This window comes from Gouania willdenowi, chromosome 16, assembly GCF_900634775.1.
Source record: "Gouania willdenowi chromosome 16, fGouWil2.1, whole genome shotgun sequence".
Classification (NCBI taxonomy): Eukaryota; Metazoa; Chordata; class Actinopteri; order Blenniiformes; family Gobiesocidae; genus Gouania; species Gouania willdenowi.
This window is the reverse complement of record NC_041059.1, coordinates 24,190,308-24,214,646: the sequence shown is the minus strand read 5'-3', so window position 1 is coordinate 24,214,646 and position 24,339 is coordinate 24,190,308. Positions and strand designations below refer to the sequence as shown.

The following is a 24,339-nucleotide window of genomic DNA, read 5'->3' as shown; positions in this document are numbered from 1 at the left end:
AAGTGAGATCCATACAATCTTAATAATATTCAAATGCCGAATGAGGTGTTTTTCAGAACTAATACAGTTCAGGTAGAAATGTACAGTAATTCCATCACCACCCTTGATTGAAGCAAAATAGTTATATGCAAATACCAAAAGACATGTACAGCTACAAGCAAAACTCTGAAATCATTTAGATTTAAAGAAATAATATTGCACAGAGGGGGGAAAAATTAATCACACGGAAAAGTGTCTCCTTTAAGATTGCTCTGGTGTATTACCCCGAGGCATGGAATGTAAATGGAAAAATCAACATTGTACCCTGTGATAAGGCTAACAAATTAATAAAAGTATTTTCTTTCCACCTCCCATGCTGATGCCTGTATGGGGAAAAAGTCTAGAAGGGAACTTTTTTTTCTTCATCCTCCATCTGTGTGAGGGCTTTTGTTTTGCAGGTAGCAGGATTAACATCACTGTTCAACCTTGGCTGCGTGTCAGCTTGTTTTTCAGAAAAGAGCACGATCTCAAAGGGCTTTTTCAACAGCTATGATTGAAAAACTCGGAGAAAAACAATGGAAATGTGCTGTTCCTTGTTGACATACAATAGCTTACCTGTGCACGGTGTTTGCATGTTTGTCAAGATATTGTAGTGCAATCTGCATTTTAGGATCCATCTGGGTTTTTGATCTGTGGAGAAATGAGGAACTATAGATAGATTAATGATATATCTTTATTTTTTTTTAAGTTTTATGGGTTTGATGAAACCACTGAGTGTCTACCTTTTGTGTGTGTGTGTGTGTGTGTGGGTGTTTTTTGTTTTGTGTGTGTGTGTGTGTGTGTGTGTGTGTGTGTGTGTGTGTGTGTGTGTGTGTGTGTGTGTGTGTGTGTGTGTGTGTGTGTGTGTGTGTGTGTGTGTGTGTGTGTGTGTGTGTGTGTGTGTGTGTGTGTGTGCAATGCATGCATGTTTCCTCAGGTCGTCTCGAGGATGGCCTGGAGGAAGAGGAAGAAGAATGCGTCTCTGAGGAGAATGAACTCCTGGCCAAAGATGAGTTCTCTGTGGAGGAGAACTTCACCTCCGAGTTTGAGACGGAGAACATGAGCTGTGAAGACATGGAATACTTCTGCAACAAAGGTGATCACTTTAGTAAACGCTGAAACGGTGCACACAAATATGTAAGAATATGTTTTGCATCCCTCATGCTAAGGATTTTTTTTAATCCATGCCAAATTCATTCAATAAAAGTCAGAGAAATGGTCGAATCAACGCTGCCAGAAGTTGTATCCATATGGAAATATCTCCTGTTCGCTTTGAGTTGAAACTCTTCATTTTGATATTTGATCCCTGCAATTCAACCTAAGAGCAGTGGTTTGATCTGAGAGGGAGATGGCATCGGAAACATTAGCTCTCCCTCTGTGATAGTGCTGTGAAGGTGTGCAGCCAACGCACAGGAGAGCATCGCCCTCCCCTTTGAGAAGACGCTGCGGCTCTGTGAACACTCGGCAGCACCTGCTACTGCTCCAAGGTCTTGGACTATAAAGCGCCTCAGCATCGCCAAACGTGCCCGCGTCCTCTTTGAACTCCATTTCAATTAGATTGCTTCTTTGTGTGTTTGTTTCATTTTGGTCACACCTTGCCATCACAGGAGCTAATTTGTGGCCTGCTTCAGGTTACACTGCGAAGATGACAGACTTGCCCCGCCTCCCTATCTCCCCCCCTCCCACCTATGCCCCTACACCCCCACCCCCCATCTCCTTTTACCCTCTGGTGGCATGGCTCGAGCTACCCCAGGTGTCCTCATTCTTTCTGGCACACGGATGCTATAAATTTGACTTTTTAATGAAGCCTTGGCTTTGGATGTCTGCCTCCTCTTCTTCTGTTCAAAGGGAAATTTGTTTAGAGTTAGTTCTTCACACTTCTAAACTGATGTGCCTCGTGGGATTACATTATTGAAGAAAAATAAATCTTTCATGTTTCAGGTAGGCTATGCCCCGGTAATCGTATCAATAATGCTCTTCTTTTGTTCTCCAGTTAAAGCTGAACGGCACAATTGTTCGTAAATTGCAATTACCAGCAACGTCTCGGTTTTGTCTTTTTCTAAATGTGTCCATACGACAACTTCAAAGGACAATGCATGGTCCTCTAATAACCCTGCAGCTGTGAAATAGATGGCGTGTTATTCACTGGTTGCCGAGGCAAGAAAAAGTCAAACTTCGGAAAATGTTCATGTTCAAAGAAATTCTGAGCCATTTGATATTCCCCTTTGTTTTTGGAAAAAACGTGAAGAAATAAGGCCTTAAACCTTCTTTCCATGTTTATGGATAAAGTCAACAGAACGCACCAATCCCAAATGTCAACTGCTACTTTTTATGGCTGCTTGTAATCTGTTCTTTTACAATCACCAGCCTTACTAGTCAGATTTGTGTATTAATTTAGCTATCAAAGCTTAAACTAACTAAGTCCTTTGCCTCCTAAGACCCGAATGATGTGCTATCCGAATTTCTTTCTTTCTTTTGGCAAGTTGTATGGAATCGTCAGGTGTAGCCACATTCCCCGTGATCCCTTCCTCAATTAGATCTGTTTAAAACTAATGTCAGAGTGGCTTAAATTTAGCCCACTTATGTGAGACTGCTGTGAATTAAACAGGACGCAATCCTGGCAGCATTAAATGGTTTAAGTGTGTTATTCCTCGGCTATAGAAGGAAAAAAGAGAGCCCCCTTGATTAACTAAACCCTCTCAAATGTGATGGCGTGCCGTAATTAGCCCTGAGCGGACTCGAACGTAGGTTTTAAAGCAGCCACTCATCCCATGGCCTTTATCTTCGGCTGCTTCCCGGAGAATAAGGTCTCCCGTGTAAGGTTCCTCCACTGAGCAGTGACTCTCTGGTCTTAGCTTAGCCTTGTATCTGTGTAGTCACTCTCTGAAATGGGCTTGTCAGTGGGACCTAAAACCTCCATTAAAAGTTTCAGTCCATAATAGGTATTAAAAAGCTGTAGGAACACAAAGAGCAGTACCAATTTTCATTAACATATGAAGCACTTATTAACTTTGATCAGAGTGCGGTGAAGTAGCAAAGCCGCTTACAGGCGCAAAGGTCAAGAAGTTGAATGCCACCAAAGGCTCAGCCATTTGCCTTACCCTTGCAGAAAAGGGGCTCCCTCGATAAGTGTTTGGAGCACCTTGATGTTTCATCTTGGTCTGACGCTTTGAAACCTCGAAATTGGGTGATGCTTGTCTTTGCAACTCGTTTGGTCATTAATGTCGAGAGTGTTTGTTCACTTAGAAATGCATTTTCCCTAATGAAAAGCCAACTTAAATACTTGCAGGACTGATAGAACATATTAGTTACTACTTAAGCATTCATCTATTAATAAAAGTGCACCTTTTACTGTGATTAATGAGTCCAAAGCATCATGGGAGATGTTGAAGTATTGTCAAATAGTAGCAGGCAGCTCAGAGAGACTGAACACCAGGTATTTTAGACTGTCTGCCTTTCTTTCAAGAACTCGGTAAGAAAAAAGATGTTAATCTGGAAAAAAAAAAATAACCTTGGCTTTTTCACAATTATAAAACTTACTTCAAAAGATTCCTCCTGCTTGGTCAATTTCATATTCATGGATCCCTTTTTGTGACAAACCCCAAGACCTCCCAGAAAAGATTAATGCTCCTCGGACACACTTCCCTCCATAAATGTAAGATATATTTCCTTTTTATTCACACCTACTGGCGTCTGTTTTTAAACAGAAATTGTGAAATTTCACCTTGCTGTTCTACCCTCACTTTTATTGTTGGCTGTCTGTGAAGTTCAACACAGGGTGTTGCCACAAGCTGTTCCCTTTAAGCGTTCCAAGGGTTGTGTGATGACAAATGACTTCCTTACATTGCACTGGCAGTAAATTTACATGTCATTTCACGTGTCTCATTTCCTCCATGTAAACCATGTTTTCCTGATTTTTTTTTTTTTATGACTTTTTAAAGCTGAAACTGTTAAATTCTGGTGTTGCTGAGGGTGATCCATGTCTGGATGAATCAAACACATTTATTTGAGGAAAAAAATACATTCCATGGCTCTTAAATAACAGAATTATTATGGAAGGGTGAAACGTTTTATCACAGAGGTAGTGAAGAGCTAAAGCAAAAAAAAAAAACCCTGCATAACAAGCCTTAACATTATATGAATAAAAAGTCCACCTTGACCTTTAAAATAACCTCTTGGATAGTAATTTGAATTGCAGCAGTCAGAGATGTACAGCAACAAGCGAGAAGTGGCAGAATTAATTATTTCCTATGTAACACAGAAGTAATCACAATCTCAAGCAATATATGAAGAAGATCTCCTTGGCTCTTTCACCACAGCTGACAGTGCCCAGAATGGTAAATGTGGAATTTTAATGCACAGTTGGTGCTGGAGAATATGGGGAAATGCTAATTTGTGGTGTGATAAGATGAATCGAGTCATCCCTTTAGCCCCATTTGACTCAGTGGAGGAAATTAATCATTAATGTTTGTTAAGTATGACAATCTAACTGGGCCAGATCTACATGCTCAGAGACGGAGGCAGAGTGAGATAAAGACCCAGGCTGCAGACAGGGAGGAAACTGCCAGATTCTGTAATGATGGGAATTTATTGGCATTTAAAGAGACAGTGGCAAGGCATTTCACTAATAGCTTTCCTCCATTGGAGTGCTCTGCCTGCCACAAATTGCCTGCAATTTAAACCTATTTTTCAGATAGCAGAGAAGTCTCACAGCTATGCTTGACTTTGGTATAAAGGTTGCTTTCTGGAATTGACTGCATATGTTGCAGTATATTCTGCATCACCACCCATAATGCAATATCAACCGAATTGTACTTCCTCTGCAGGGGGGCAGCAGTCATATTACGTACCAAACTCCACTCTTGGCAATTATGTCATGTAGCTAACTCTTGTAAAGATACAATATTTGAATATCTATCCACCTACCAAATATATGAAATTCTTCATTTTATTTTTGCTGAATTTGCAACCTGACTCTAAACTCAGTAGTTGGGATTAAAATGCCTTGAGCTCCTTAAAGTCACATGCAATAGATTGACATTTTCAAGGGCTTCCTTAGTAGAGACAATGCTAAGAGGGAGAGAAAAAGCCAATATGACTTTGTTGCTACCTTGCTCGAGGAATTGTTTGTGTAAATCGCCTATAAGCTTATTGACCTGAATGTGTGGCACGCTGCGCGTGACTGCGATTTGGATAGAGAGCTGTCCTTTGATAGAGCAGCGATAGGCCTGATTTTAACAGCTCACTGGCTTCTCTTGCATGCCCGCCAACCCAGAACCCAGCAGGTCGCTGAGCCTCCCCAGCCCTCCCTTTCCCTTCTGTTCGCCTCAGCTTTTCCCCAAGCTCAACTTTAACAGGATCCATTTGGTAGCACAGCGAAAAGAAACCTGATGTAAATTATGTTCTCAGTGATAATGTGAAGAAAGATCATTTACAATATCTTTTTTCAGACTGTGGAGAGTTTGGATTTAAAAAGATCGACTATTGAATTAAACTTCAGTTAAATGAACTGTAGCACCTTAGTCAATTATTTTTTTAAGGAGACGGTCCAAATTTCTGGTTCATCGACAGCAAAGTTTCTCAATTGGGGGTACGTGTACCCCTAAGAGTACACCATGGCACTGCAGGGGGTACTTGAGACAGAGAGAGAGGAAATTTAACAAATGAAAACTTGAAAAATAAGGGGTTTTATTATGTTTATTTTTAGCTAAAAATGATATTCATCAGGAGTGTGTATCCCGATGTTAAAGTATAAGGCGATTATTGCGATTTTTTTTTTTTTAAATATATGACTTAAGAAACAACTAATCTGTAAATGTGTACACCTTCATGAGAACATTATTTATGATATATATTTTAATGGCATATTTTACACTCAAAAAATTGGCTTTAACATGCCATGTGCCAACAACTTAAAATAAAAAAAATAACATAAAATCTGCCTGTGGCTTTGGTGCAACATGACTTTAGTGCAACTTAACTGAGGTATATGCCTAGAACAACAAATAAATGCAGAAAGTTAGTATTTTCTTCTTTTATCACATATTTTATTGAAAAAACACAAGCTGGTCAACATGCCCAGGTTTCAGAGCACTTCTTTGTGGAGTTACAATGTCTCCTGCAGTGGAAAAGACTTTCCTGGTTAAATAAAGGTAAAACATTTTCTTAAAAATTAAAAAAAATCGATATGGATGCATTTTAAATTGATCCGAGAATCGTGCGACATAATATCGCGATATGTCGCAGAATACGGTTATTATCAGCAACTCCCGAAACGACAACAAAAACACAAAATAAGAGAGAGAATATACTGAATATTAAAAAGAACAGACAAAATGCACAAAAATAACAGAGAAACATACAAAGCGATGCAAGAAACAACCAAATGACACCAAAAACACACAATGAGATAGGATCATTTAAATAATACCAGCAACACACAAAAATGACAACAGAATAGGAGAAAAATATACTGAATTAAAAAAAGAACAAACAACAAAATACACAAAATGACACCAAAAACACACAAAAATGATCTTGATTAGAACATGAACTGAAAATACAAGGGTCAGTCTTGGTCCTACACCAGGAGGGAGTGACAGGAAATAATAATAATAATTTTTAAAAAAAACTATAGAAATAAATCTATTCAGGAGGCACTAAATACAGTTTCATTCCAGTTATTTACAAAATGAAATAAGTGAAGGGGGGGGGGGGGGGGGACTTGGATTTAGAAATAAGAGAAAGGGGTACGTGAGCCAAAAATGTTTGAGAACCACTGATCTACATGACATAAAACATGTTCACTTATTATTTATTCTTATCTGTACTGTACATAATCAAGCACTGGCCCAACACTACTTCTTCTGTTGTCCTTTTTTTTTGGTGACACTAGTGCAGAAAACTTCCCCAAAGCCCTGTGACATTGTTTCCTGTGAGGCTGCCTGGGTGAGAGTGTTTAAAATGCACTGCAAACTGTGGTTAGATAGAAGGCAGAAAATCCTTAATCACTGCTTAATTAAGGAATCATCTTGTAGCTTCATTTCCCGGGCTGTAATTAAACACATCCAATACGTTTCGTTACAGGGCTTAACATGTTCGCCTGAGATCAAGGTAGTGCCTTTAATGTTATCTCCCCAGCTTTTTCTCAACTCCGCTCCATTGGAAGGAACTGTTGATACACACCTTTTGTTATCCTCATCATAACACGAGCCTAGTATGCTAAAGAGGTTCTCCAGGCCCAATAATAAATAATGGGGGGATTTATTCATGTGGGCTTCCTTATAATGTACTGGTAGAGTAGGGGAGAACTTGTCAACCCAAGTAGACACATGCATAAGCAAAACTGGATCATAATGACCTCATGTACTATAAGTAGGAAGTTTCTGCAGACTATCCCCTCCTTCATATACATCTGCTATTTAAGTGTGACGCAGAAAGCTGACATCCTTTTGGCAATGTTTGCTACCCTCTTTGAAGTGAGCCATGTCAAAAAAGAGCTAAACAAGCATAGTGAGTGTGCTTGATCTAGAGATTAACCCTAACTGAGGATGAAGTGAGGAAGTGTGTGTCCCATGGCAGTTGTCACTAGAAGTGTGATAACTGAGTCTTGGAAATGTTGTTTTTTTTTTTTTTTTTTAAGGCTGCAGGGGTAAAAATTAGATACAGATGGGATAAACAACCACACAGGAACAAACATTATTCTATCACATATCATGCGGTAGCCGTTAATGTATGGAACTTTGGATTCCACACATTGTCTTCCACTTCCTGATATATTCACATTTACAAAGACACACCAGTCCTTTTTTGCCTTGTAGAGTGTATGAAGTGTAGTAATCCATTGTGGTAATCCAGGCCTGTCCTTGACCGTTCAATATTGGGTTTAAAACATCAAAGGGACTAAAAAGATGTGGTGACAAAAAAGGGAGAGCTGCTCCTCCACACATGGCCAACCCTCACTACTCGCCCCAACCATGTTTACCCCTACCTGCCTGAGTTTGGAGAAGCCGCCAGTGTAACCACTACTGCGTCAGCTACATAGGGTTTATTTTAGGCAGCACATCTGGTGGCACCTACTAAGCAACGATCTGTGTGCCTATAAACTTTGAACAAGTAGATGTATATAAAAAAGAAAGCATCTCAGAATTTCCAACAAACACTTATGTTACTTCTGCCGAATCATGCTGAAGAGGTGTCGTCTGGATTACCAGATCTTTAGGCCTTTACATCCTGAAAAATGATACCCAAATATTCCTAAGCATAGTTTCTGTGACCCCAGACTGTATATCAGCCTGACATCCTATAACACACATTCTCGCTCGCGCCACAATAGATCAAACAGGTAATAAATAGCCACCTCTCTCCCACACACTGCTTTCCTTCCTGTTTCATAGAGCTTCCTCCTGTTCCTGCAAGCACTCATGGGAATTTCTTTTACATAAAAATATGCAGCTGTAGCTGGTGAGACTAGAACACAAGAACTTCTAATAAACTTTACGTACACATTAACAGTTGAATATTTAATAAACATGTTTAATTTGTTTGGTTCTCTTTTGAAAGGGCGGCCCAGGTCATAAGGCAGTGCTGTTTACTGGCGTTTTTCTAAGTTTAACGGTTCTTGATTAATTGGCCAAATTTATTTGGAATTTTTACTGTTTGCTGTGTCTATGCATTCAATTTAAAAAGTGGTCACATTATAGGACTTTTTCTGTCTTACAGGAGAAGAAGATGGCAACCGGGAAGCAGGAGAGACGGAGATGGACGTGCAGAGCGAGAAGTCCAGACATGCGGCTGTGGGACCGGAGGAATGGGACGGTCCAAGTACGAAAAACTTTTATATGAATTTTATTATACACAGGGGTGCACATAAGTGGAGCGCGGTACGCATGTGTTCACAAAATATCCAATGTGGACCAAATCAAATGTTGTCAACTGCATTTGAATACCTAGTACTTTGGAATCGATATAGGTGAACGACTGGGGTCGTCTCCTTAATGTGAGCTGATTTTTTTTTGGTTCTTCAGCTACGCGTGATTTGGTCGATACTTGTGAACGTTTCTCCAAATGGAGAGGGGAGGAGTAACAAACAGCACGGTACACAACACAGTGCAGCATACCAGAGCATGGGAGAAACACAAGAAGAGCGAGTTATTCACAGAGTACACAGTGGAGGTGAGGGAAATGAGTGAAAGAAAACGGAGCTAAGTTTGGACACACTTTATTGTCATGTACGGTTTCTGAGCAGAGTGTAGCCTGAGCCATTTAACTGTGTGATAACACACAGGCTCCATACACAACCTACACAGACATATGAGAGCAGTCCATCCATCAGTTAATTATTTTAGCATGACAAGTTATATAGCATTATGAATGAAGAAATAGATATACGGTACATTACATTTTTAGAATTTTTTTTTTTTACATCTAATTTAGTAATAAGAATCAGCTAAATATTTGACTAGCCACTCATTAGCTCTTAGGGGTGTGTATTGCCTGGCATCTGGTGATACGATTCGTATCCCACGATACGATACTATATATCCCGATATTAAAGTATAAGGCGATTATTGTGATTTTTTTTTTTTATATATATATATATATGACTTAAGAAACAACTAATCTGTAAATGTGTACACCTTCATGTGAACATTATGTATGAAATATAGTTTATTGGCATATTTTAAATTCAAAACATTGGCTTTAACATGCCATGTGCCAACAACTTAAAATAAAATAAAAAACATACAACATGCTTATAAATCAACTTTGACTTTAGTGCAACATGACTTTAGTGCAACTTAACTGAGGTATATGTCTACAACAAATTAATGCAAAAAGTTAGTATTTTATTTTTAGATTTTATTGAAAAAACAAGCTGGTCAACATGCCCAGGTTTCAACGCACTTCTTTGTGCAGTTACAATTTTGCATTTAGAATCAATCCGAGAATCTCGCGACCTAATGTCGCGATATATCGTCAAATCAACACCCCTAGTAGCTCCTAATGGGGAACCAATAGACCCATCACTATAGAACCCAAGATTGCAGTGCAGCATTTGAGCCATTGTTTTTAGAATGTCGTCAAATGTTTCCACCTCCAAAAAAAACCCCAGACTGAGCCTGAACCACAGCAGAAGTATGTGTAGGAGGTCTGTTGCTTTACACAAATAAACACTAAAATGTGGTGAAGAATATGCTGTAAAAATCCCACTGTGATAAAAAAAAAAAGGCACAAAACTACAAAAACTAAGTTATCCTTCCTTTGATGAGCATGCAATAACAAAGAGCTCTTGAAAACAGTGTTAGCAATGAAATTGGCTAATCAGGCTTCTACCGTTTTGAAACAGTCAGCAGGAGAATAATGATCACATTCTGGAGATAAACTTTTAAAGTTACTGTTGGTACGTAAAAAGCAGTCATTTAATTTAAAGTAAAATTAAACATTGTTCTGTTCCTCTTGTAAGGTAGTTATGGAAAATATGAGTACCATGTAACAACACTAGGTGTTAGCCCAGGAACCAGACCAAGTTATGTGCACTACTGACTCTACTCTCTACTTATTAATAAGTTAATAAGGATTTTGCCATTGAGTTGTGATAAACTGTCACTGAACACATTTCTAAAAAAAAATTAAAGTCTTTACCATCTTTTTCAACAGTTTATTTTTGCTCTTTAGTTAAAGTAAATTCATCATAGTGATAGATTATGCACTCAACACAAGATAGTTTTTTTAGGAGTTACTGCTCAGCTTTAGCCTGCACCCTCACTGCTGAACACACAAAATCTGATTCTTTTTAATGCATACAATGACCTTAAGAATTTATTGCAGGTACATGCATTTAATAAAAAAAAAAGGAACAGAGAAAAGGAAAGCTGGAGAAAAAGTGGATTTAGGCAAGTTGTGCTTGCTAGCTCAAAGCCCCCCGGGGTGTGTATTTTATACTGACAGTGAATCAGTGTTATCACACCTATCAGATAATGCATTTATCATTAAATTTCACATTTGCATTTAAATCTTGTGAAGGAAATGAGCATTGCTGGCTAAAGATAAGAGCAGCGGGACGGTAGTAATAAACCATCACTGTGATCAGTCAGGAGACAGGGCTGAGGGGGTCAGCACAGAACTATGGGGGCCATGACAAAAAGAAGGCATCACATGCGGGTAACTACATTTTTGGGGCTGAGAAAAAACTGAGTTAAAAATACTGATTTGAAAAGAAGCAAATGATGTTGCATGACTATATGTGTGTCTGACTGTAATTATTACTTGGCCATCAGGACGAGAATTAGAGGCTTGTGCTGTTGGATAGGTAGTGGATGGGGGAGAGCAGAGATTTGAGTTTCATTTAAGCTAAGTGTCTTGCATACAGTATGTTGAGGCTGGCTACAGAGAGCGGGATGTGGGATACTATGCCCAATATCAGGTTTTTTCAAACCACAGTGGTCAACTTGTCGAAGGACCTAGCCACTGTTGCTATTTAAAAACAATGGTGAACTAGACAAACTGCATTCCTCAAAGGAAATGCAAGTGAGAATGCATAAACTGAACCCCTCTGGGGTCAGAATTACCCCTCGGAATCAGTATTATTATTACAGCAACCTGTATTATGAAGATTAACAGCAGGGGGTGCTAAATCTTCTTTCAAATAGGTTTGAATGGGAACATTTTAAATTAATTTAGCCAATTAATCAAGAACCGTTAAACTTAGAAAAATGCCAGACGATTACATTAGGGTCCTTATTCTGTAAGTTGGGGTACACTAGGTAGTAAAATTTGACTAAATTTAGATGACAAAGTATCAGAAAAGTATTAGTGAGGATGCGTCCTTAGTAATAACATTTTCTAGGTTCATTAACTTTCGCTTTTAAATAACAGTTTCCACCTGCTATAAATCATCAATATGAAACCTTTCTACAATGACATTCACACATATCCATTCCCCAAACTGATTTACACACTGTTGAATATTGTACCTTCAGATTACTGTCCAAAAATGACAAATCATTGTTGTGCTTCTTCTAAGCCTGCATGTGTCACTGTAATGGTGTTTAGATGGAAGTGAGTCTAGATTAAGGGGGCAGGGCCTCAGTGTATTGAGTGCCCATAGTCAACTTGTTAGGATCTTGTTTTTGAGACATTGATAATACACTTAAGCAATTAATGTGTAGCTTATAGTGACACCTTTATGCCTATTCCAATGTTTTCTCAATGGGCAGCATAGAGTGGGCCAAAATTAATCTTGGTGCATAATAATGCCATTCACTCTCTCATCATGGCTGCCATGAAAGGTCATTTCCCTTTTTAATTTTTCCCATTGTGCTGGAAAAGTCAGATGGGCATGTTATAATTTGAATAAAGAGGGGAATCAGACAATCAGATAGGAACATTGGAAATGACATGACTTCCTGTTCAAAGCGATTAAAAGCAAATTTATTTAGTTTGAGACTGTCTACCCTTTAATCTCTTTGTAAATGTTCAGATAGTTCTGCATTCAAAAGTTCTTTGTTATTCTTTGGCTTAAGTTTAAGCAGCTGTGATTATGATCACCAACAGATAATTTTTAATCACTGCTTGCTCGTGCATCTGAATAGGGTGTGTAATGGCCGTTGCATAAAAGGAGTCTGAAGCTTTTTAATGAGGTGGGCTAACTCGAAACATGCCCACCTGCTTTAGTGATTCTATTGAGCCACCTCCGTACCATTTCCCTTTTGCTGAGTAACAACAAAAGCCTTTTACAATCTACATCCTGTAATTGAACTTTTTTTTTTTTCTTTCTCCTTTCGTTTCATATCCACTTTAGTATCTCATGTCAAGTACCGTCAGTGACTGGCCCCCTGTTCTCTGATTGTCTTTCCGTTTGGAACAGCGGAGAACCGTACTGAATGACTCCCTATTAATCTGATAGCAGTCTCTTCTCTGTTGTTCAGAGTGCTGGTGTTTCTGATGTGGAACACCCAGCGAGTTCTCTTTCTTTCCGCTCGTCTCCACAAGTATGTCCTTAAGCAAATCTGCACGCTGATCTTCTACTCTCATGTTCATTTCTCGTCACGGATGTTTCACAATCAGCTGCTGATTTGAGAGATAGCTCTTCATGCTATTCTTTCCATTTTCATGGACTGGCAGTGATAGGAATCTTGAGTGTCTCGCTCATTTTCACTCCCTTGCTCTCCTCTAGGCTAATTGGGAATGGTGTGTGTGTGTGAGCTAACTAACTGTTAATGAACTTGTTCCCAGCCTTATCTAAATTCTTGTTCGTGTAAGCCACACCCCTTTTCAGAAAGTCATGGAAAATCAAAGTTCCTTGGCACACTTGTGCTTGCATTAGCTAACGCACGTTAGATCATATACCCAAGATCGGTAGATATTATACAGTGTGACAGTTAGGTTTTATGTAACACAGTTTTTTGCAGTGTACACATCTGTCAAATGTTGTGCCACTTTTCACAATAAGAGTATTTCGAAATTGGCCATACACATGTGAGCAACAGATGTTTCTTGGTCTGATTTAAAACAGTTTACATGTAGTTCAAGTAAAAAGATGTAGGTAGAACTGGCAGTTATTTAATCACCACTTTTTAACCTTTACCCTCTCTATCACACAGGAAGTTGAACCTGTAAGGAATAAAATTGACACCGTCTATATTTTTAGTATTGTGTTTTGGTACAGTAATACTGTACATGACAAACAATACAAATTTTACTGAGATAAATAATATAATTACAGTCAGCATTGAATAATTTTTGTTTTAACATATATTAAAAACTTTCTCTGCCAGTTTTACAACAATTTCAAGCTTCCAATATGTGGATTAGTAGGAGTGGCATACTGTACAAAATGTTGAATACTAGATACTGTACAAATTACTAGAAGCAGATACAACAGTTTTATCTGTTCAATAACGTGCTGCTATGTCATTAATCAAATTTATAAGAGATGTTTTAATTACTTTAATGTGTACTAAGCAAATGCGTGTGATGAAAGCTAGGTTAACACATTATGGCTAGACAGTATAAGCTTGGCATTATTTTGAAAATTGTCGTAGTTCACATTTAAAGACAGACCTACTTATTGACTTTCAGAGAAACAGGAAACTACGGTACAGTGTGAATTATATGTAAGCCAAGTTAGTTTTCTTTAGTTTAAATTTGGATTCAACAAAATAACTAATTGATTGATTCCTTAGCATTTAGGCTAAATGTTTACAATTATGTAGTTTGGGATAATTAATCATTAGGTCATCACTTCACGTCACTAGTAAGAATATTCAAGATTATTGATTCTACAGTTGATGTTGACTGACCTGTAACACAGAATAAATCAAGCTTTTTTAAAAGAAATGTTATCATTTTCATCCTGGTATCCCTGATCGTGTCTTCGGATATATCTGCCAAATAACACGCAAACCTCACACATCATTGGTTTGCTTAGTAGTGTGAAAGATACAGTACGTGACCTGACATCTCAGGCTCTACTACTTAAAATTTTGTAATTTATCAGCTGTATTCAACTGCCATCTTCATAGAAATGGAATTTCAGATAGATGCATTTCTACACAGATCATTAGGTTTGCATATTTCAAAGGCAATCAAGAATGAATGATTCCCATCTACTGTAGGATACTCTTTGCAACAATAGTAACAATGGTCCCCATACCTGTTATAGTAGCTCAACTGCCTAGCACAATTACCTCCCAGCTTTCAAAATAAAATAATAAATGCTTTTTTTTAGATTTGTGCAGGGGGAATTTTGCATCACTCTCTTTGACATCAAGGCTCCTGATACTGTGCAGAAGACTAAAATAATGCAGTGTGATAAAGAAGGTGTTGCAGAAGGTACGAAGCAAGTGGCAGGGGAACTGATGTGATCAACCTTGTCCACAAATCTCTTCCCCTGCTGGCTCAGCTCCCAATGCCAGCTGGGCAAGAGCCAGGGCAAGGCAGGGTTCAGACCAAGGAGTGGCCATCTGAGATTTTACCTGACGGTCGGACACAGATGGAGCACTAACACAAGGGGAGACACCCCACCCCACACACACACACACACACATGCATTATCCGTTTTTATCCATCGCCTCTTCTCTACCCTTTCAAGACATCCAACATACTGAAATATGCAATTTTACTCAGATGTAGAAAGTCTGGAGTCTCATTTCTGACTCCAGCCAACCCAGAAGGCTTTGTGGTTGATCCATCTTCCTTTACACTCCATAGGAGAAAAAACAAACTATACACGTTTAGTGCACATATGTCATACAGGGAGAATGGAAAGACCAGATGGCCATGATATTGTGGCAGGTGCCTCGACAAATGTTTGCAGTTGCCCGTGCTGCTATTTATATCATTGTGAAACAAAGACTTGCAAGTATTTGCAAAATGACATTGAAGTACTTTTTACCAAGAGTCAAAATGATCACAATAACAAAGCAGCTGCAGTTAAATCTTTTGGGTATCACTCATCTGAACTCCTGCATTCCCTTAATTTGTCCAAACCCATTAAGGAAAATAAATTTTTAGTTTTTTTTTTTTTTTTTTTTGTCAACTTTGTGTTTGGACAGACAGTTAATCCAAACTTTAATGCAAATGTGAGGAAAAGTTTGCATTCTTGCACAATGCCAATACAGTTGGGTCAAGTTGCTCTCGCTAAACAAGGAGTTCTTCTAACTCGGCACTCAAGTCCATTATAAGTCAGGGTGTCGTCAAGGAAGGAGGAGCAAGCCGAAATGAGGGAGAGAGACAAACGAAGCACCCAGATGCAGATTAGGCTACAGAAGATGAGAGTGTAAAAGGGATTTAATGGTAGGATGGATTAGAGAAATCCTTGTTACAATGTTAAATAATTATGGTTCCAGTCGAGATCAAAGCACCATTGATTGAACCCCTCAAGCCTTCAGCACACAGTCTTGGAAAGCAAAGATTGGTAAACTAGTGCTCAGACCACTCCGGCTGCGCCAGTTAAATTGGATTGGAAATATTAGGATATAGATGAATCCTTCAGGAGGCTTTTGCAAAGCTTTTGTCACCGGAAATGTAGCTTGGGAATGGTATGAAAGGTTTGATAATGTACTGTCTCGACAGAATCATAAGACGAGGGTGTCGCAGCTGTCTCCACTGATACCTAAGCGTTTAAGTAGACTTATAGACACACTTGACTGTTATATCAGCAAACTGAAAACTTTCAGTGCAGGCTTTCATTCAAGGTTTTTATTTTTTTCCCCTCCCTCGTTCGTCTTGTAATCAAGAAATTTGGACGTGCATCATGGCAATTCTCCCACAGAAAAGGAAGGTTTTATCTCAGTCCTCCAGGGATTTATTCAAAGTCTTCTGACAAGTCTCACAAAACATGAATGACACTGAGATTACTGATAGCAGTGATGAAAGTCTATCATCAGACTTTCTGTGAGTTCTGGGTCCTGAGTGATGTAAAAATTAAATTGTAATCAAAGTGCTGGGTGTAAACACAGTCAGCCTTTTAGAAATGCATTCGCTTCCTTAGAGATCATTGATGAAGGCTTATTACCGTAAACCTCACCGGTGTGTGGAGAACACGCCCTTCCCCCATCACTACCGTCACATTCACTCACAGGTTCACAATGTGTGATTACAATGATTAAATATGCAACATGAGATTAGACAAATCACTGTACTCCTGCGATGCATCATCTTGATGCAAATTTAGTCACTGATCCACTATACTAAGAGGATTTATGAAGGAACTTTATGGTCGTTAGTTATATGATATGAAGTAAGGAAAATTACAATCACTGCAGTTATCATCTTAGCATGATGTTACTACATTGGGTTTATGAGGATACAACACTCAGAATGCCCAATGACAAGAAAAGATATCTCAACCAAATTTATGACAACTTAAAGACTAACTAAACCAGGTTTTGGAGTGATATGCATCAAGGCTGGAAATTTAAAAAAAAATGCCTTGATTATGGGCAGGGCTCCAGTCTATGCTATAAAATCTCCAAGAAAAATCAATCCTATGCTAACTACCTACTTAATAATCACTATACCTCTTTATTCACAATTTTCTCAATCCAACCTACTCCCCACAGATTGCAGTCAACAGGTGCTTGTTTTTATTGGTTGTTCATGATGTAAGAAGCCACCAAAACTTCACAAATCACTACTCTCAGCCAATAGCAAAATTCAGTTGTAATAGCTGGGTTTCAACCCATAGAGGGCAGTCATTCACATTTTAACAACAGAATACACATTTTATTAAGTTTACTAAAATGTTAGTCATTACCACTACTTCATACCAAATAATTTTGCTTTAAGCAGATAAAAGTGGTTTTTGGGGTTGAGTTACTCTTTAAAACACATTTTTAATACTGAGATTATGACCTCAAATGCCCAAGTGTGAAAATACCCCTGTATTTGTGGGAGCTGTTTCTAGATAGTGCTTCTAGAAACTAATCAGCTTTCTTCAGCTCTGGGAATTTTTGTTCTGCAATGCTCCCATGAGGTTTCAGAGCTACACATCTTCCTTGAGGAGGTATCAATGTAATTGGTTGAATATTTTGTGTGTTTATATAGTATTAACATGAAGACACTTGTGGACTTACCGCTGGGTAAATTACAGTTTACTCAACTGAAACTTACTCACGTGTGGAATTCTTCATTTACTTTTGTCTCTTTTTCAAACATCTCTGCTCCTTTGGTGGCTTTTGTTTGGCATTAGTTTGTACGCATGAATTCATCTTTTGTAAAAATGTAACACCAGTGTATCAAATAGCATGCATTTGAAATGTATGTAGTTAAATCTTACTTTGAATGACTTTCATGTCCTTGCATGATTATTTGGCTAGAGGAGTGTTTTCTGTCCTAAACTAAGCCCAACACCAATTTTGTCTCCTTATCCTTTTTCTCTTGAACACACACGTTGTTCTTCATATTGATAGGTATTCATATCAAAGCAGTGGCTTTGCCTTTGAAAGCTTCCCATTGGTGATGAACAGCTCGACCCAGCTTGGCCCCATTCGGTCACGCCAATTGGCACCATTTTGGTTTCCTTTTTGTTCTGTTTAGGAGGCGTTAAGCGGTGGGTGGAGCCTGCTTGTCAAGTGAATTAAAATAGCAAATAATAGAAATAATGATACTGAAAGTTTAATAAAAAAAATGGCATGTTCCTCCCTGATTGTGAGTGTTGTGGTATTCAATTATGCAATTTTCATTGGCATATTAATCATCTTTTCAGCAAACAAGCCACCGTTAATTAAAAGAAAGCATGGATAAAGACGTGTTGCCGGATCATCACTCCGTTTATCACCACACACAGACCCTCAGTTAGTATATTCAGCCTGTGAGATGAATTTCAATGGTCCACTTGTTTCTTCCTCTGTGTGTTTGTGTATGTGCACCAAGGTAACCATTCATTTTTCCCCATTGTGATGGAGGTGGGGTTGGAGAAGTCGCATGTCAGCATGTGTGTGGGAAAGTAAATTGTGCAAAGTGATTTGGCTTAATTGTTTTATAGGAGCATCTATTAAATCTGTCAGATGTTTTGCACCACTTTAACAGTAAATATTGCTTTATTATGAACAATGTGGAGATGAGTACAAATGGGTCAAGTGGAATATGTTTAGATTTTTATTGTGAATCTTAGTGTCTGCACTGATTGTGGATGGATGTGACATCTCTGTACATACAGGGCAGCTGTTTGTGCTGCTTCTGTGCCTTGCTCGTTGGTGGGAGGGAATGGAGATTATTCAGGATCCACAAAGATATGGGCTTCCTCTCTGCTCATAGTTCACTGCCTCTACTGTCATTCAGTCACTAAATGGAAGAAGAGGGGAAAATGTCTCAGTGAACAGACCAGTCAGACAGTCATGTGAGTGCTTGAGTTCCTCCAGGAGGAAACGAAGGCATCTGTAGACACGTCGCCTGCCCCTGTTCCTCATTGTGGAGCAACTTTATCAGCACCAGCCGCTCACCCACTTGCTAAACTGGAGGACCAGTCGCCTCTTAACTTAAACATAAGATCTTTGTGGTTTGAAGCACTCGGATGCTCTGCGCCTCAGCGTGGATCTGAAAAGCAAACACGATTCCAGTTTCGCTCCATCAAAAAAAGAATCACACCTCATGGAAAACTTGTTTGTGCTGCATTTACTCGAATCTAAATGCACTCAAACAGACTGTTGCACTGGATGAAGACCCCCCCCCCCACCCCCACCCCACTACATCCACCACCTCAAAAGAGAAAAAAGGAGAAATGATGAAGAGAGGAATAGAGTAAAATGGAGAATGGGAGAGAGATGAAGATGGAGAAAGAGGAGGAGGAGTGAGAGAGAGAAGGAATAGAGAGGGGGAGAGAAAAGTCAAAAACCTTCACATAACAATGCCGGAGAAAAATCAGAACATTTTCCACCGAAAGATGGGCCATTTCCAAATCCTTGTGCCCTATCAGACAAATTAAAGTAAATCAAGCATGAAATGAAGCAGAAGAGCCCGGAGATAAGGCTCCTTTAAGTCGTTTACAGATTAGGACAGAGAGAGAGAGGGAGAGAGGTGCATCTGGTGTCTGCCAGTGAAGGAGGCTAGTTTCTCATTTCACAATAGCAGCCTGTGTATAGGATTACTCTCCCCTGTCACCAACATGGGGAGCAGCGAGGGAATAGAAGTCCACAAATGTGCCTAAATATGCCCCCCACCCCAAGAAGTGTTTAAAACCCCCAAACCCCTTGAAGCAGGCAACGATTAGACACACGATAACCCAACACAGCGTCTGACCAGGTGCATCGTGTTTTTTTGTCTTTCGAGAGTCATCTATTCCTATCCTCCCGTGGCTATAACGCTGCATAGCTTAGAAAATCAGATTCATTATGATTGGCTGAGCTGTGTCACGTGATTGTATGGTTGTCATCTCCCATGTGCTTGTGTTAGACTCACCACTGACCGTGTGTGTGTGCGTGTGCGTGTGCGCGTGTGTGTTGGGGGGTGCAGGTGTATAAATAATTTTCAAAAATGTTTAATATTTGCATGTCGCTGTAAACGAGGCTGTTTAATAAGTGACTTCTGTTCTTTGTCGCACATCAGCAGATTAATTGTCATTTTATTTTTAGCGCTCGCAAATAATCAAAGCATAAATATGAAGCCAGTTACTCATGAAAGAACCATATTTAAGTGTTCACTCACACACCAGCACACACAAATAGATATACACAGGAGCAAGCACTCCAATCTCATTCATGCATGCACGCAAAACACCCCCCCCCCCCCCCCGCCTGAACCTCACAAACACTTTCACATTCCCACGCACACAGTCAGGCACCCACACGAGGCAAAGGGTGCCGTGCTCTTTGATGCCGCCCGTTGAGCCCTCGCTGGATTTTGTTTCACTCATTGCGTGTATCTTTTCTTGGAGTGATGAGAGGTGGGCTAGGCTCCGGTGCTCAGCTCGCTTCTGAGAGACCAAAGCTGGCCCCTGTCACTGGGTATCTGCTCACCAAAGCCGCGACCTTGACCTTCCCTGCCCAAGTCTTAGGTTTAGTTCTTTTATCGCGGTATCTCCAGGCATTTAAAAATACTCCTGAAACTCAATGATTTAACCCGCTTTTACGCTGTTCACATCAAAACTGGATGAAAAAAAGCTTAATCCATCTTATCTGTTGACTGTCAAACTGCTCCGGCTAAAACCTACTCACAAAAGACAACTAGGTCACCCAGGAAAAAACAGAATTTGCTCTTACCCAGGGGAAGTTGCAGCCTGGTAATTGACTTGGGAGGAGATTCAGGAGCACTTTAGAAATTGTCTCCTTCTGAAATAATAGCAAAAAAATCAAGGCACTTTTGAACTCTTTCTAAAAGCTGTTTTGTTTCAATATCTTATAGCGCTAATAGTCTCACTAATTGCTCTTTGTATTTTTTGCAGGTATATTGCTCACATTTATTCTTTTTTTTAATAGCAACCTTGCATTTAAAGTCACAGCTGCAGTCTTTGTTTTCTCTCTGAGTCTCACATTCCTCCTGCACTTGCCATCAATTACTCATTCACCCTGACAAGCTCAGGTAGAGTAATGTCCCTTTGACGGTTGTGAAATTTAAACAAAAACATTTAAAGTAATCAGATTTCAACAGGAGTGCTGTGCGTCCTCTAGATGTTGGCGATACTGGCGATATCTCTGCGTGAACACAGTCATTCTTTAAGTTTTGCTGTCTCGATTTACATGCATTCACTAGAAATTGCAGCGCTTCTATAAAGATGGATGTCTCAGAGATTGTTGTCAGCTTGCAGGCTGCTAACTTTGTCAGGGTTTTTGATGAGACGGAGCGCTTGACAGCTGGTATATTTCAATTGTTCAATGACACCAAACAAATGTCTAGAGGTAATAATGTACTGCAAGGAAAAAAGTATTGTCTAAGCGTGCACAATTGTCCTATCCTAGCATTGTGTTGTGTTTTTCTTTTGTAATTATGGTTACATGTATTATGGATGTTTAAATGACTCTTGCAAGACTCTGGGTGCTTATGAAACACCAAACAATAACTAAGCTAATCCTTCTTAGTTTTAACAAGTGGTTATTCCAGGTTAGCTTGGATGTAGCTAAGCAGTTCTCACTGGGGCTAGGGTAGGGCCGAGGCTAGATCTTCTGCTTGTATGTCACCTGTTTGCTTAAATAGTAAGCTTCACCTTTATGTTTTTCTTATGATTTTTGTAGTTTATATTGTTTTATGATTATATTAACAGAAGATAATTGAAGCCCAGTGCAGCCCAAACAGACCTGTTGTCCCTATTTACTTAATTTTGGTCAGCATGCAAACCTCCATTGCTATTATATTTAGTTTTACTTTAAGAAAAATGTGTTTTCTATACTTTCCTTAGTACTTAATAGCCAATTGTTTTTGTCATATTACTAGTGAATACTGTATAAATATTACCTCTGCCAAGGAAGTAATATTTTCACCGTGGTTTAATTACCATATTTGTATTATTTCAAAAGTACTTCATGGATTTTAACAAAATTTTAACCAAAGATAGACCTTACACCATGAAGGATTCCATTAAAGTCTGGAGGGGATTTGGATTGATATACTAATACTGGATAAGTTTGAAAAATCCCTCTCTGTAATCACTGGCAAAATTAAAAAAATTCACATCTCTGTTTGTAATTGACCGATCTTTTTTAAAATTTGACTGTTATGTCGAGTTAGTTTCTCAGTTTCCCCACCGAGTTTCTTACAGATCTGATCTGGACTGTGCATTTCATTGCTATTTTTTAATTTTTTAATGGGGGTGCCCATACAGTACATTTGGATCCACTGTATGGTTATTAATGGGGATAAAAATTCTCCCAAGCCTTTGAAGTGTGAATATAGTTTTCATTTAAATGTATGTTTTTTTTTGTTTTTTTTAATGTTAGTCATAGTCTAGTTATTGTCATTCAACAAATGTAGTCAACAAAATCTATGACAAAACACTGCTGGCAAAGAGGATATTTGGGGCTTTTGGGGTGGAGGTTTGAGGGTTCTTGTTATAATATGCTTGTGTCATTGTGGTTCACTTAAATATCTGCCCCTATTTCCTGTCCTCACCACTACTTGTTTCCCCACCTCCATATGTGCCAAAAGTCATGTGGCTACCTAAAAAACGTGAACCACCATTCTAACTTGGTCATCCTGGTGTTTAAAGGCAAACCCAGTTCAACCATAGGTTGCGTGTCAGCTGGTTTTGGATGGAATGGTTTGGATTGAGTGTTGTGGTAGAAACTAATGAGATGGGGAGTGGCTTGATGGTGTTGGGGTCATCCAGTATATTAAAACAAGTACCTTGCTCAAACATAATAGTGTGGCTGTGGGTTATAAATGATGCATTTTTTCCTCAGCGGTACCTGATAATAGCAGTTTGGGCGGGAGGGGGAGAAAGTTCATCGTTTTCTTATCAAAGCTCTGTGACATTTCTCCTTCAGCTGTAAAATTTCAAATCACATATCTGCTTTTAAGATGTGGCACCTTTTGTTGAACTGATACAGTGCTCTCCATTTCACCCCATATACCTATCTCATGGTGTATTAATTTATAGCCCATTTGCAGGCTCCATAACATGGCCTATCAGTGGAGATGACTGGGATTCAGAGAGGCATCTGTGAATTGCCACAGAGGTTATTGAACTTTGAACAGCAGTCATTTATATGCTTTGATTCAAAGGCTCTGCTTGATATCAAGAGGAATCGTCTGCCGTGTCAAACTCAAGCATATTTCATCTCTTGTCTCTACTGTTATTCTTTGTTCTCCTACAGTACACACCCTGCGGTAGGCAGTTCCTTCTTGTAGAAGTTGCCAGTTTGAACTAGTTAGGGAAGTTAAATTCATGTTGGAAAAAATTATCACCGATCAAACACTTTAACAAAGGTTAATCTGCAATCCTGAGTTGATTGTGTCATTTGTCATCTCTAACCATTAGTGTAGGCCTCCCTCCTGGCCAGAGCCATATCAGGAAAATTCAAATCTACACATTTTAGGCTTAATGTGAAACATTTGCACAGAGATGTGAATACATTATAGATATTTTTAAGCTTCACAGAGCAGAATATTTGAGTTGTAGTTTTGCAAAAATGTTAAACTGTAGAACTTTCCTTCTTTTAAAAACTCCAAACTAACATAATAGACAAAATCCAATTCAGAATAATGGGGGATATATCTGCTATAGGTTTGAACAAGCAGGTTTTAGAGTGCTTCAGTCTTCTTTTCACCATAATGTACCACAAATCTCAAGACTATAAGAATCTATATGTTTCACAGTTCAGGACATACATTTTTTGATAGTGGCAATGTTTCATGGTAATTGAAGAGGCGTTTTGAGTGGTGAGACATCTTAAAAACAATCCAATCCAAAATACTGATTACTGGTAATAAAACCAGGCTAAACTGGTGCACAATAGCTGTATACGGACATAAATCATTGCTAGTGTGCCTCTCCATTTAACAAACTAAGGTTTAAAAGAACATATTCAAACTTTATTGCTAACTACACGAGTTATTACTCCATCTAATTGATAAATGATAACTTTTATAAACACGTTTGCATTTAAAGCCCTCTCCATAGACAGCTTTACATGCTGTTGTATTGGTTAATAAAAATTGTTCTACACTCAACATCAAGAAGGTAAGATGGTGACATTTCATCAGCGTGTGACAGGCTGAGTTCATCAGTTGAGCTTGGCTATACAGGATCAGGTAAAAACTTTAATACAACAGAAACTTTAAATAAAAAACCAAGTAAATACTTGTTGGAAAATGTTTCACGACATTTGATATTGGTAGTGAAATGCAGAAAGTAGTTGACAATGTCCAAAGACATTAATTTAATTA

General features: G+C 38.9%; 1 protein-coding gene across 4 annotated transcripts in view; it reads left to right on the top strand.

The window, feature by feature from the left end:
* Positions 1-24,339, top strand: part of zfpm2a (zinc finger protein, FOG family member 2a) — a 184,731-nt gene that overhangs the window by 86,209 nt on the left and 74,183 nt on the right. For 2 of the 4 annotated variants that reach the window (XM_028469912.1, XM_028469909.1), the window contains 2 exons: positions 956-1,114; positions 8,740-8,841. The exons of 1 other annotated variant lie outside the window; for it this stretch is intronic. In XM_028469912.1, the coding sequence (XP_028325713.1) occupies positions 1,078-1,114; positions 8,740-8,841 (139 nt within the window). In that variant the 5' untranslated portion in view covers positions 956-1,077. The remainder of the gene's footprint in view (positions 1-955; positions 1,115-8,739; positions 8,842-24,339) is intronic. One more of the 4 variants, XM_028469911.1, reaches the window with a different exon arrangement.